This window comes from Carassius carassius, chromosome 4, assembly GCF_963082965.1.
Source record: "Carassius carassius chromosome 4, fCarCar2.1, whole genome shotgun sequence".
Lineage (NCBI taxonomy): Eukaryota > Metazoa > Chordata > Actinopteri > Cypriniformes > Cyprinidae > Carassius > Carassius carassius.
This window is the reverse complement of record NC_081758.1, coordinates 16,259,856-16,274,595: the sequence shown is the minus strand read 5'-3', so window position 1 is coordinate 16,274,595 and position 14,740 is coordinate 16,259,856. Positions and strand designations below refer to the sequence as shown.

Sequence of the window (14,740 nt, the reverse complement as noted above, 5' to 3'; positions counted from 1 at the left end):
ATCTTAAAAATGAGGACAAGTGATTCATTTTAAAGAGGCAATAAACACAAATATAAGAAGTGTTTATACAAAGTTTCAAACATTGTTCAGAATATTACAATCTTGAAAAAAAAGTGTGTGTGGGGTGGGGGGCGGGGTTGTCGTTGGTTTATGAACAGTGAAAAGAAAAATTAGGCAGAATAATGACTATGAGCTGTAAATTTACTTAGATGTCATTGTATATCCTAAAATCTAATCTCTCAGCTACTTTGCATACTTCACATATCGTCTGTATCCGAGGAGATACTTTACTTACAGTTCATTGGCTTCTACAGCTGCATGTGACACCAGATATGTTCAATTATTATATAAGAACTTCCAACAATTGGTAATGCAGAACACAAAACAGATCAGTCTCAATGAAACTGTCTGAAAAAGTGAACTAAAGAAGACGCTTTTATGAAGGGATGAAGTTTCTTGCTTGCGTTTCTGCGTTACTTAAAAACTGGTTTGGAAGACAATATGAACAATCCCTGCGGGGCGGGGTGGAGTTAAACCACAGTGCCTGCAGTGTTGTGCCTTATCAGAGAGATGATTTTTGTTTTGTTTGGGAACAGACGCACATTGGCAGGCACACACATATCATCACGAGGTTTCCCTGCGCCTACTCACACTACTGAATCACCCATAGTCAGAAATGTAGATAAGGAAGAAAAAACAAATAGATTATTATAAACATCAATGGAGTTTAATAGTTATTAATAATAATTTATGATTAACTTATATATTTCAAAACAATCTCTGTTCTCATGAATATTCAGGGTGCTCTGTGAAAAAAAAAAAAGTGGATGGGCACTGTTGCACCTTAAATTTACTAATGCATGCAAAATTATGCCCACTTCTGCTTTTTATTCTGCCAGTGATGTATACAGGAAGTATGGAAGCCTGTTTTCACCTTTTTATCTCACTTTTTTTTTCAATATTCAATGTGCTGGGTGAAATATGTACAGCAAGAGAACAAACAATTGTCACACATTTCTCTAGTTACTCTGTAACTGTTTGAAGTACCAACAATACTCAATATGCAAGCAACAGCAGGCCTATTATCCTGTACAGATCATATGAGACTTAATCTAAACCTATTTTTAATCTAAACCTTTTTCTATCAGACAAATTGACTTCACATGCCGGTTGTAACAACAGCAATATGCACAGTAATATAATTTACATACAATCAACTCCGATTTTATATATTGTACAGAAATGACAAATAGATATAAAAGAGATCAATTGCAACTTTGCAGAAGCTATAAATCTATTGGTATAAAATAAAGTAAAGTCTGACTTAGGCCAATGAGATGTTCTAATAGTGAGGTCTATTGGAAACCCTGGAGTGAGCAAAATACAGATTACTGATCAATGGCAAAAGAATATGATCCCGTTGTAGTCTGCAATTTAATTCCCACAGTTTCATTTGGGTTCTTCTGTTATTCAATATAAAATTTGTTTATTTCCTCTTGATACATTTTACTGACAACAGGCCTTTTGAGCTTCATGGTTGGACCTGAGAAAAAAAGAAGAAAAAAATTCTTCACATTCACATCTAATAGATCCATCAGCCAGTTTACTATAATTATGAATTTAGGAATGTGGTTAGGCAGCATGGCAGCATGTTCTGTAAAGACCTTTCATCAAAACGTGAGACCAATTGACACAAATGCTTCTGATAGTTGTCTGTCACACTAACAGATGCAAGTGCGTCTGCAGCACTTTACAAGAATTTAATAATGATGGATATCCATGCATTAGATTCAGTTTGTCAATAAACTCTCTTGTTCTGTTTAATATCCATGTCTATATAAAGAAATAACACTCACCAAGTTCTCCGCCAGACACGGAGAAGTCTCGTGAGAGGATGGTCCACTTTTGGACTCTCTGGGCATTGGATGTGGCGTTGGCATTTACGTGGTCTATGCCTTCCTGGATGACTTTGTAAATGGCCGGTTCTTTTTTGTTGATGATTTCTGAGACTTTGCTGGCAATTACACCATGCTGCCGACAAAACTCCACCGCTAATGGGGTCAGCTCATCTGTGGGGTCTCCATTGTCATCAACGTTACACTAAAAATAAAAGAGATTCCTTCTGAAAAATGGCACATTAGGAAAGTTTTTTTGGCACATTTAATGGACTCATTAAAAGAACAGTTCACACAAATATGAAAATATGCTTAAAAATATTCACCCTCAGGCCATCCAAAGTATAGGTGAGGTTTTTCCTCACTGGAACTGATTTGGAGAAATTTAGCATTACATCACCTGCTCACCAATGGATCCCCTGTGATCCTCAATAATGCTAAATTTCTCCAAATTTGAAATGAAGAAACGAGCTCCTGAGGGTGACTGCATTTTCAATTTTCAACTATTCTTTAAAGTAAATGTAGACTCACCTTGAGTGTGAGTAGCATAGAGAGAAACTTCTTTTTGTCCCCAACCAGCATGGCATTGCTGACGATTGACACCTCCTCCTTTAGGGCATCCTCAATGGGGACGGGAGGGACATTTTCTCCACCAGCAGTAATGATTAATTCTGCAAAAATAAGGTAATTAGATATACACATGTATAAATGAATTTTTGGTTGTTACACTATATTAATTTATCTTAGATACATTTCTGCTCACAGTAATATGAATGTTGTCCAAATGTAGAGAAAACAACAATCTACCAATTACCTAAAGACATCTATACCAATCATAGAATCACAGTGAGCAAACTGTACCAAAATAGCTCTTAAGAGCCCGCTCACTGCCATGAAGCACTGCAACTGAACTGCAATTTAAGCACTGCAATTGAATATAATCTACAACATGTGTCATCATACAAATGTGAAAATCTCCACTTGTGTATTTCTACCTTTTATCCTGCCGGTGATGTACAGGAAGTCATCTTTGTCGTGTTTGCCCAGGTCTCCTGAGTGAAGCCACCCGTCTGCATCCAGTGCCTCCTCAGTCTTGTCTGGCATGTTCAGGTATCCCATAAACACATGCCTCCCCCAGAAACAGATCTCACCGTTCCCATCTGTATCCAGCTTGTCTAACTTAGTTTTGCAGCCAGTCAACACTTTACCACAACTGAAGGAGATCAGAACATGATAGAGCTATTTTCAGAAGTAACCAATGACTTTCAGCCAATTGGTGGATGTTTGAAGTCATGTTCACACGAGTGGAGTTCATCACTTTAACATGGATATGTTGGAGGAATATGCCTAACTTTTTCTTGGTCCTTTTTGAAGAGTAAGAAGATTTTCTCTCTTTCTGTTCCAGCTCATTCACTGTGAAATAAATTGCCATTTTCTATAGAATCTGCTCCAAGTATTGACACTTTTGGCCTAAAGACTTTATTTTCTTTGACTTTTATATAAATTTGAGTTTTGGGAATATTATGACTTTTTTGTCAAAGGTATTTGTATGTTTCTAAGTTTTTAATATAAATGTAACATTGCCATGTTCATGCTATTATAGTATTATTATTATTATTATTTTTTTGCATTTTTGCATTTTTGTGTACTTTCTGCAATATGGAAAAAAAAATACTATGGAAGTCAATGGCTACCGTCAGCTCTTTGGTTGCCAACATTCTTCAAAACAGCTTATTTTGTGTTCAACAGAAGGAATAATCTCATGCAGTTTTGAAACAACTTGAATATGATGATGACAGATTTTTTTCAATTTTGGGTCAACTATCTCTTTAAGTTTACAATTAATATTTGGGGCTACTTTAACTAGAAAACCAAAACAATCAAACAGTGCCTTAGAATCATTTAAAGGCATAGTTCATCCAATGTTAATGTTTACTAAAAACCATGTCATTCCAAACCCACAAACAGTTATTTTCCTTTATGAACACAAAAATTGGTTCTCTGAACTGAAGTGAGTATACCAACACAAATTCCTTTAAGACATCTATGTAATTTCAAATATGGCAGGTGTGTTAATATAGAAAGCACATCACGCCTCTGACCTCATGATGTGATAAGCCTCGGCACAGGAGATGGAGTGAGGTCCAGTGCTCTCGCTCATGCCGTACAGCTCAAAGATGCTGATGTAAAGGCTCATGAAGTACTCCAGTGTGTCTTTGGTGATGGGAGCTGCACCTGTGTAACAGGCCTTACAGCGGTCGAGGCCCAGAGCTTTTCTTACATTCTTGAAAACAAGGGCATTCGCCAATGTGAAGCCCCACGGCACTGAGGAATCGCTGTAAAGAAATCAAATGAACTTTGGGATTCTTTCAAAAGATTAAATTTATGATTGACTCCATGGTTCCTTTAAAACGCACCCATTCATGGCATTATAGCTAGCTTGAAGTCCGATCCCCTTGGCCCAGTCTCCGATCTTCTTCTTCGTAACGGATGACTTTGCACCAGCAGATTTCATTGCTTCTTGCATTTTTTCCCAAACTCGGGGAACTCCCAAGAAGCTCGTAGGACGCACATCTCTCAGAGTGTTGGCCAAGGAGCCCTACAGTGATTTAAACAAAGAAACTGCTAGTTAAGAATAATATATAATATATATATTTCCAAAAGTAAACAGTGTAAGCATCTTAAAATTCAGCATAAAAGCTGGATTTTAACCTTCAGGGCATCTGGCTCGGCGAAATTGGTTATGGCGGCAAACCTCATGCAGATCCACATGTCATGGACCTGGGCTGCCACGTGACTCAAGGGCAAGTAGCTCACGATTTCCTCCTCAGCCATATTCAGATTGGTCGTGAGACCTGCTGCAGTGGCTGTCCAAGTGATCTGGACGGAGGAGGGATGAGTTTAAGAGACAGCAAAACTTATACCATCAAAATGAAAAGAATTAACGTGGTTAATTAAATTTGGCATTGGTGTAAGTGCTGAGCAAGTCGCTTTATGTGACACTTTAAGTGGTACTCACGTTATCTTGGCTGAGCATGACCCCTTTGGGATTCCCTGTGGTGCCTGATGTGTAGATTAATGTGCAGCACTCGTTGGCCTTTTGACTGTCTATCAGCGCATCCAGCTCGGCTTCAGGGACACTCTCCCCCAACTTCATAAATTCAGCCCACTGAGAGAACATCAAATTAAAACACATCAGGAGCACTGTTTGATTAATGACATCCTGAAAAATGCATTGCTGTTAACATTTAAATTTTACTTGACTGGCTTTTTGTGAAAAACAAAAACAGAACAAAAAGCATACTGAACATACTGATACTTCCTCATTTGGGAACAAACATTACTCACCTGTAATTATCAGTGAACCTGCATTATCTTTATTTTCTTACATGTATATGTTTTAGGCAACCATTTGGCATTCAGAGGCATTTTTATTGTATTATTTGGCAAAAACGTACTGTATAGACATTTGGTAACTTCTGCTCCAGTTCACCCGTGTACTGAACAATAGCCTTCAGATGTGGCAGCTGATCTCTGACCTGTGAGGACAGCGAAAGAAAACTGATCAGTATTTTATAAGAAGATTCAGCCATTTATTTACATATTGTTCTTTTTTAATTAATGTTCATGATACATTAAGGTTAATATTTAATACTTTTAAATTAGTATTAATTCACAGACTTTTCACTCACTAACATCAGTGAGGATTAATAAATGCTTCAAAAGTATTGTTCATGTTAGCTGTTGTCAAATAACTAATGTTAACGTTCAGAACCTTTTAAAGTGTTACAGAAGCTTTACAGATACAACATTTCTGACTTTATTAAAAATTAAGGTTTTTCATTGTCATGCAGGAAAACATTGTTAAGTTATTGTTCATAATAGCAATTGTATCTGAAGGTTGTGACATATTTAGTGGGATTGTTTTTACAGGTGGTCCAATGGATAAATTATTAAATTATTTTAACTCACTGTTCCACACTCTATACCTAATATTTAATCATCTAATTATGAATTATCTCTATATCTTTCTAACCCCATCTGTTCTTTTTGAGAACCTGACTAATAACTGTTAATGCACTTTTTGTTATTAAAAAGTTTTGTTATTAAAAACAACACTATTATACTTCTATACTAGCAATTCTGGATTTTTTTAATTGCATTTCTTCTCATATTCTTGTGTTTCTAGGACGAGTCTTGCATTGATAATCTACTAAATGAAAACTGTTCATTTTTAAACTACCTGGAGGATTTTGATCAGTTGTTTGTTGTTTTCCACCACCAGTACATTAGCTTCACAGTTCTCAGCGACATACTGGCAGGCCTCTGGAGAGTTAGTTGTGTAGATCCCAGTGGCCAGTCCCCTGAGACAAAACAAGATATGTGTTCAGAAAACTAGACTAACAGATCCCACATTCCATCAAAATGTTTTCTGAAGTCTTTTCCTCATTCTCTAACTTCAAGTAGATTAACTATTAACAGATGAAATGAATTCTCAGTCAATACCCTGCTAGGATACATCCGACGTCTGCTATAAACCATTCAGGAGAATTGAAGCCCAGAATGCCGACTCCATGGAATCGCTCCAGGCCAAGCTAGAGTACACAAAGACCACAATGACTGAATATGCAAACACAATTCTTCACCTAAAGCTGTTTGGAGCTTTGATACAATAATGAAGCTAGAGTTGTAAAAGCTTTGAATTTTTAATACTTTAAGCCAATAGTTTGATCATTTCACAAATATGAACCTAAAGGCTCCATATTAGTACCTAAAAAGTGTATCTTTTGAAAAAGTACTGCCTCAGCGACAGTGTACCTTTATTCTTTAAGTGTAGACTGTAAAAAGATTTGAAATTCATTTTAAAAGATGAAAAGATGTGAAGTCGTACCCTCAGAAAGCTTTTGGCTGCCGCTCTTGCATGTTGATAGTACTCCTTATAGGTCAGAGTGACCCATGTTCCTTCCTTCTTTGCACGGAGGGCAGGATAGTCTCCGTATTTCTGCACTGTACCCAGGAACATCTGATGGATCGTCATCGGAGGTTCTGAGCCGAGTCCCGATGTCTCCATCCTCAGTTTGACAGGCTTGTCTCTGGCCGCGCTCCACAGCTCCTGGGCTGGAGCGAGACGCACACCTCCAGTCGTCAATGGTATAGCAGGATTATTGCCTTTTTGATCGGGACAGCAAGGACACACAGGAGACATGATTCTATTTTAAAAAGTGCTTCTGAAATGTATTGCAAATTTACAAATGAAGCTTCTGCACGCTCTTTAAGCAAGAAGAGATCAGTCCATTCAGGCACCTGCCCTCGTCTCCTGTCACACACGGAGGAACAAACAGCTTATCAAGAGTACAGAAATAGGTCAGGTTACTGACAGGGTATGGTGTGTGTTTCTCACCAACCAGGTTCCACGTGTGTAACAGGTTAAAAATATTTCTATTGTTACTTATTATTACTAGTATGGTATATTTACATACTGTGGACTTCAAATCTACAGACTGTACACTGAAAAAAAACTTAAACATTAGATTTTAAAGAAGAAAGACAGAATTAGTACTTTTTTGTAAAACACACTCAACTAAACATTGTGTACAACTTTGAATTTTTTTTTTTTTTTGCTGCAGCAACATTTATAAATTATATTAATCTTTACGTTATATAATTCTTGTTTTATTTGTGTTTGTGTGTGTGAATAATCTATTCAGAAACTCTTCAGAATTTATGCAAAATAGTTGTATTTTTGATATGCAAACATATTGTGAACATTCATGTGAAGACTGTACCTGTGTTACTCTTCATTACAGAGAACGAACAATCTCCATTGGGTTGGTCTTTGGAGTCATGAAGTGCTACGGTCTGATATTCACCAGTTTTAGAAGAACTAGCAAGACAGACAAATGATACATGATAACATAAAATATACATCGATAAAAAAAATCAAAAATACAACAAAAAAGTCAAATAATCAAGTACCAAAATATTGGACGAGGACAGAAATGACATATTTCATTGATTAAGTCTAAGTCTACATACCCTTGACTATCATTTCTGGAGACAGGAATTTCCTTGGAATCACTCTGTGATATACACTCATAGGCAGACATTGTAGTCTTAAATGACAACAAAATAAAATGTTATTACAAAAGCTTGAGTTCACAAAGTAGTGACCAAATACAAAAAAGAAAAAGCTATAATATAAATGAAAATATTTTATGTCTAATGTCGTCTATTCGGTCAAAAGACTCCAACACCAGTGGATTCAGAAGGTAATTTATCTTTTATATGTACCCCCTGCTCTTGCAAAATACTAAACAATATGTGCCAGTGGAAAGAGTGCCAGATGATGAAAGCAGCAGACGAGAGGTTTCAGTCAATGACTAACCTTTCACCAACATTAGGAAATTCAGATTAAAGCAGTATTACGTTAAATAGTCTAATGTGCAAATGTGCATATCTTTAAATTTGGAATTATATGTGAAAAGAAATACGTGTTTGCACACGTTTAGTCTTACAAAATATCTGCATTTGAAGTTTGTATAAGTATGCCATCTAGAGGATGTCTAAGTAATTAATACATTTAAAGCGATAGCTCACCCAAAAATGTTTAATTCGGTCATCATTTAGTCCCGCTCCACTTGTTCCAAACCTGTATGAATTTCTTTCTTCCGGTGAACATATAAGAAGATATTTTGATATTTTGAAGAATGTTGGTAACCAAGCTGTTGACGGTAACCACTGATTTCAATAGTCCCCCCCCCCCACCCCCCCACACACACAATGGAAGTCAGTGGCAACCAGCAACTGTTTAGTTACCAACATTCTTCAAGATATCTTCATGAAAATCATACAGGTTTGGAATAACTTCAGGTTTAGTAAAAAGATGATGACAGATATGTATATGTTTATATATATATATATATATATATACAGGGGCGCTGCACAAGATCCCAGGCCCTATGCATAGGCAGTCCTAATGCCCCCATACCCCCCCATCCCCTTGAAAATATATATTCCAGACTTTTCAAGGGCCCTCTCGCCCTCTCTTCCTTTGGGGCCCTGGTAATCAGTACTGGTTTTAGCCCCAGTCCGACGCCCCTGTATATATATATATATATATATATATATATATATATATATATATATATATATATATATATATATATATATATATATATATATATATATATATATATATATATATATATATATATATATATACGTACATACAGTATGTGTGTGCGTGTGTGTATGTGTGTGTGTGTGTGTGTGTGTGTGTGTGTGTGTGTGTGTGTGATTGTGATATATTGGGCCAGTGAGCAAAAAGGAAAAAGAAAAAAAAGATCAATAATAATTAATGGCATATTCTTGAAATGTTACAATTCCATAACAGTTAATTCAAAGAAAATGAATAATTATTTTTTCTTTTTTTCTGTAAAATCCTGGGAATTACACCTCAAGCAGAAGTTCATAACTTGACTACTCAAGATTGCAAAAGGACAAAGTTCATGATAATTACAACACAAGTGTGGACACATCATGATCTGTGCCCAACTGAACTTGTCCACAGATGAGAAAAACTCTGAGAATGACACAGTTCATTACTGACAAGGACAATGAAATATTCCTAACTAATCTTCTGAAATAATTTAATGGTTTTAAGGAATTGGATCCTAATCTTTATTTAAAGGTGTGGGAGTGGAGGTGTCAGGTTCAATATTCATTAATCCACATGCGCAGCTTTTCACAAAACACCATGATATTGTTCTACTGAATCAAAACATTATGCATAAATAATAATAATAATCACAGGAAATGGAAATGAACTTGCTTGGAAAAAAAGCTATCATGGTAATAATATGATAATTCAGCAAAAGTTTAATAACATAGTGACACATAGCCACCTTATGACAAAGAAGGAGAGGAGAGAGCCTTATTTTTTTCTTTCTTTCAAGAGTATGTAGAGACTGGGGCTAGCTATCACACTTTCTAAATCCTGTGAATATTTCTTAGGTTGGATTTCATTTTAAAGTCAGTTTCTGTATAGGCACACCTTAATGTTTTGCCAAAAAAAAGATATTGGACATCTACACTGTTACAACAAAACAAAACATGTACCACAGATACAATAGGCATAGTGCCACACTATTGGGTAACGCACAGTGGCAATCAAATTATGTAGCTAAAAACTATGAATAATATAACAAACAGGTATCAAAACAGTTTTGGCCCACAAATAATCTCATTAGAACATTTTATCTAGGCTATTTATAATATTTAAAAAGCATTTGACAATTGTCTCAAACAGACATTTGAAAATAGGCTACCTTCTGAAAAATAAAAGAAATTAAGTATACCTTGTAACAATTATGCTATATTAAGCATGAATAAATTTCACTCAAAATATCACCCCTACGTTCAATTAAACACCTAAATAGTAACCTGAATAATTACTAGAAATCTATAAATATTAGCCTGTGACGGTTTAGCTCAAGAACACTTGCAGAATAAAAGGAAATGTCATTCGTATGATGAGTTTGGAAACATATTATCTTTCTAACATAGGCTATACATTTACTAATGTAAAAAAAAAAAAAAAAGCTGACTTACATGTTCCCAAGGTTTTTTTTTTTTTTTTCGTCAGTGCTTGTTATGTTGAAGGCTAGGAAAGTGTGTAGTTTCCGAGCAGGTGTGGATGAAACACAGATTTTGCCCAGCTACATGTTTCTCAGGTGAAGTAAGAACTTAAATAGTGTGTCTACAATTCCATTTAAACCTATTCCCTCATGTCACGTGACGCGCGGAGCAGGTGACAGAACTTCATTCTGCTGCTGTCTGCGCTCACATTTTCATCAGTTAACAAACGATTTCATCGTCACAGCACCATAAAAATACATATATAAAAAAATAATTGTCAAAGAAATTTAATGTTGACGTTTAGTGACGTTCTTCCTTTTTTAACAATACACACAAAATGCATGAATGTCTTTTGCAGACCTCAAACTGAAATTAAAGAAATTTGATAATATCTGGCGTGTCATGTAAATATTTTACAGCTGATATTTCACTACAATTTGCATTCTAAAATAACTTCCTATTCAACGTGTATTGTATAGCATTTGCACGAATGCTTGCCAGACAACAGCAGATTTCTGTAGGTATTAATAATCATTCATTCATGTTTGCAGACCTGCCTCTGATATTTCAGGTTATAGTGATAGTGAGACAAGTTAAATTCAGTTGTTTATTGATCAACACGTTGTTCATACAGATTGTTACCTAAGCTCCAAGTCCACAAATAGATAGTGTGAAAGACCAGAGAGGCTTATTCCACTAAGTTTCCAGCAGATAAGATAAGACAGTTGTAGACATTTACCATTTTGCAACCTTCATCTAGTAAAAATCCATAACATATGCCAGATAAAAATATTACATATTTATCACAGTTCCAGAAATAACAATGTTTTGTTCAATGTAGATCGAATTAATGTTTTACTCTGTGTTAATGTTTTAAACTAAATTATGAAAGGCTCAAAGCTGTTTTTTGTTTCAATTATTAAGATTACTATTTTTCTGTATTATATTTTTCCTTCTAGTCAGCACAGACATGATTTGATGCCTGAACTGAATGGATGCTTTTGATGTTTCAGCAAATAGGATTAAAGTTCAGTTAATATAAACAGTCACGAGTGACCCAGAGAAACCGGCCTCCTGGCCACCAAGGTCCCCTGATCACACCACCTGTCACCAGTGAACAGCTCTACAGGATGACCTTAACTGAGGCCTTCAGATTGTAGTTTTTATTTCAGCACATCTTTCAAATGTGTCTTGATGGTATAAACGCAGGTATCCTTATTCATTCAACATGGGTGGAACAAATTGATGTGTACTTCAAATCATGTACAGTATTCATTAATTTGTATGCAACCTGTCCCATTTATGCAAGAATGTTCTTTGCAAGGAATTTGTTCTGCTTGCATTTCATGATTAAAACCCATTCTGCATTGTTACTTCCTTATTTATATACTTCCTATTATTCTTTTCAGTACATTATACGCTGAACATGTAGCAGCCATTACGCTCAACATGTAGTACCCATTGTGCCCATATTAACCTGTGAAACTTGCAAAACTCGCCAGAATATTTTTATTACCCAATGATGACAGTAAACAACAGTAAAGGTAACCCAACCCAGTTAAGTGCAGGTTACCCAACAGCTTGCTAACATTAATTGCAGAATGAAAGCCAAACTCTTGTAATGAATAAAAACAGTATTAAACTTTATTTGACAAATTTTTTTGATAATATCCAACAAATTTCCATTTTGTACTGTTTATCAATTATGCTCATATCCCCCCAAAATGCAGAGCATTACTTTTATTCTGACAGTAGGTCCATCTATCCTGGAGGCCACTTCATTTGCCGTCCTCCGAGAACATGAATGTGAAGGTGATACACAGACTGCGCCCCATTTTTTCCATCATTGATGACTGTAAAATAATAAGGACAGATAATTAAGTATATATATATATATACACACACACACACTCACCTAAAGGATTATTAGGAACACCTGTTCAATTTCTCATTAATGCCATTATCTAATCAACCAATCACATGGCGATGCTTCAATGCATTTAAGGGTGGGGTCCTGGTCAAGACAATCTCCTGAACTCCAAACTGAATGTCAGAAAGAAAGGTGATTTAAGCAATTTTGAGTGTGGGCATGGTTGTTGGTGCCAGATGGGCCAGTCTGAGTATTTCACAATCTGCTCAGTTACTGGGATTTTCACACACAACCATTTCTAGGGTTTACAAAGAATGGTGTGAAAAGGGAAAAACATCCCGTATGCGGCAGTCCTGTGGGCGAAAATGCCTTGTTGAGAGGTCAGAGGAGAATGGGCCGACTTATTCAAGCTGATAGAAGAGCAACTTTGACTGAAATAACCACTCGTTACAACCGAGGTATGCAGCAAAGCATTTGTGAAGCCACAACACACACAACCTTGAGGCGGATGGGCTACAACAGCAGAAGACCCCACCGGGTACCAATCATCTCCACTACAAATAGGAAAAAGAGGCTACAATTTGCACAAGCTCACCAAAATTGGACAGTTGATGACTTGAAAAATGTAGCCTGGTCTGATGAGTCTCGATTTCTTTTGAGACATTCAGATGGTAGAGTCAGAATTTGGCGTAAACAGAATGAGAACATGGATCCATCATGCCTTGTTACCACTGTGCAGGCTGCTGGTGGTGGTGTAATGGTGTGGGGGATGTTTTCTTGGCACACTTTAGGCCCCTTAGTGCCAATTGGGCATAGTTTAAATGCCACGGCCTACCTGAGCATTGTTTCTGACCATGTCCATCCCTTTATGCATGTACCCATCCTCTGATGGCTACTTCCAGCAGGATAATGCACCATGTCATAAAGCTCGAATCATTTCAAATTGGTTTCTTGAACATGACAATGAGTTCACTGTACTACAATGGCCCCCACAGTCACCAGATCTCAACCCAATAGAGAATCTTTGGGATGTCGTGGAATGGGAGCTTTGTGCCCTGGATGTGCATCCCACAAATCTCCATCAACTGCAAGATGCTATCCTATCAATATGGGCCAACATTTCTAAAGAATGCTTTCACCACCTTGTTAAATCAATGCAAATTAAGGCAGTTCTGGAGGCGAAAGTGGGTCAAACACCGTAGTATGGTGTTCCTAATAATCCTTTAGGTCGGTGTGAGAGTGTGTGTGTGTGTGTGTGTGTGTGTGTGTGTGTGTTTGCTCTTTCTCCCTGACTATTATTTTATATGTCAAGCTTTAATATAGTAATTATATAGATGCTAAATGAACCCAATTTTAAAACAAAGGATATTTTGCTCACCAACTCTGTATCCTCCATCCAGTCCTTCTTTCTTTGCTATGTTTTTGGCCACTATCAAGAGATGACCCAGGAGCTGGATGGAAAAGGTCAAGATCTTAGAGGTGGGTCATCCTCTGTAATTTTTAAAGCTAGAAACTAATCAAATGTGTATGGCAGACAAACCGATGCATCATCATCGTGTGCTTCGCTGATCTTGGGAATGGGAATCCTTGGAATAACCAGGAAGTGCACAGGAGCCTGGGGATTTACATCTCTGAAAGCTAGACACTGCAACATTACACGTGTTATATTACATGCAAACTGACATGCACAGTTCATTTATAAAATGTATGAAACTTTACAAAAAAGTCTGAATTAAGATAAATATTCCATAATATGTTACTTATATTAAGCAAAAGTCCTAAAGGCTTGTGGTCTGTAACACACCTTGTCATCCTCGTGAATGATATCTGCAGGGATAGTTTTGTCAACTATTTTAGAAAATATAGTGGGTTCAGGTTTCCCGTATTTCTTGCTGGCCTCCTTTGCCAAGCGAACCTCATCGCGCGTGGAAGAGCAGAAGGTCTGATATAAACAAGCAAACAAACAAAACCTCAGCAAAAGCATCTCTGAACGTCTAAAACTTGTGCAGAGCAGATGAAGGATTCTGCGCGCTTCAAATTCAGAGCATTCACAGACCGCGCTGAACTCTGAAAGCGAGCATTACATAGAAATAAACACCTTCACGGGTAAGACACGCCGTAAATGATGTCCAAGGGGCAAAACCTGCCGGGTTAGTAAAATACTGCGGGTAATCATTGCACTAAGGACAAACGGCGTCTATTTTCCATGGAAATCCCCCTCTCACGTGCTGCTGCTGAGGTTTTGTTTACATCCGATTCTCAAAAGTTATGCCGTTTTTTAAAATAAAAGTCTCCAAACTACTCAGGGTTCTTAATTATGCACATTATGCCCTTTAAC

At 36.8% G+C, this 14,740-nt stretch overlaps 2 protein-coding genes across 2 annotated transcripts; both read right to left on the bottom strand.

Moving 5' to 3' along the window:
- Window positions 1–1,247: 1,247 nt before the first annotated feature.
- LOC132138067 (long-chain-fatty-acid--CoA ligase ACSBG2-like) lies at window positions 1,248–8,149 on the bottom strand. Its single transcript, XM_059547644.1, has 14 exons — window positions 7,932–8,149; window positions 7,682–7,779; window positions 6,787–7,064; window positions 6,402–6,490; window positions 6,139–6,259; window positions 5,354–5,434; window positions 4,915–5,064; window positions 4,608–4,775; window positions 4,313–4,494; window positions 3,998–4,231; window positions 2,891–3,108; window positions 2,427–2,566; window positions 1,857–2,100; window positions 1,248–1,543 (listed from the first exon to the last, which is right to left on the bottom strand). Exons 1-14 carry the CDS (start codon window positions 8,000–8,002, stop codon window positions 1,467–1,469), a joined length of 2,151 nt encoding a protein of 716 aa, XP_059403627.1. The 5' UTR covers window positions 8,003–8,149; the 3' UTR covers window positions 1,248–1,466.
- A 3,874-nt stretch (window positions 8,150–12,023) lies between these two features.
- LOC132130032 (uncharacterized HIT-like protein Synpcc7942_1390) lies at window positions 12,024–14,676 on the bottom strand. Its single transcript, XM_059541622.1, has 5 exons — window positions 14,501–14,676; window positions 14,207–14,344; window positions 13,943–14,047; window positions 13,781–13,853; window positions 12,024–12,385 (listed from the first exon to the last, which is right to left on the bottom strand). The coding sequence occupies exons 1-5, from the start codon at window positions 14,576–14,578 to the stop codon at window positions 12,294–12,296; spliced, it is 486 nt and encodes a 161-aa protein (XP_059397605.1). The 5' UTR covers window positions 14,579–14,676; the 3' UTR covers window positions 12,024–12,293.
- Between the last annotated feature and the right edge of the window lie 64 nt (window positions 14,677–14,740).

Bases quoted from the DNA above. Each gene is read 5' to 3' on its own strand.
- LOC132138067 (XM_059547644.1), bottom strand. From the start codon at position 8,002: ATGTCTGCCTATGAGTGTATATCACAGAGTGATTCCAAGGAAATTCCT. The intron at 6,491-6,786 runs GTACGACTTCAC...TGTGTACTCTAG, and splicing joins CAGCCAAAAGCTTTCTGAGG to CTTGGCCTGGAGCGATTCCA. The intron at 4,232-4,312 runs GTGCGTTTTAAA...ATTTCTTTACAG, and splicing joins AGCTATAATGCCATGAATGG to CGATTCCTCAGTGCCGTGGG.
- LOC132130032 (XM_059541622.1), bottom strand. From the start codon at position 14,578: ATGATTACCCGCAGTATTTTACTAACCCGGCAGGTTTTGCCCCTTGGA. The intron at 14,048-14,206 runs GTGTGTTACAGA...GTAATGTTGCAG, and splicing joins TCATTCACGAGGATGACAAG to TGTCTAGCTTTCAGAGATGT. The intron at 13,854-13,942 runs GTTTGTCTGCCA...TTTTCCATCCAG, and splicing joins CACACGATGATGATGCATCG to CTCCTGGGTCATCTCTTGAT.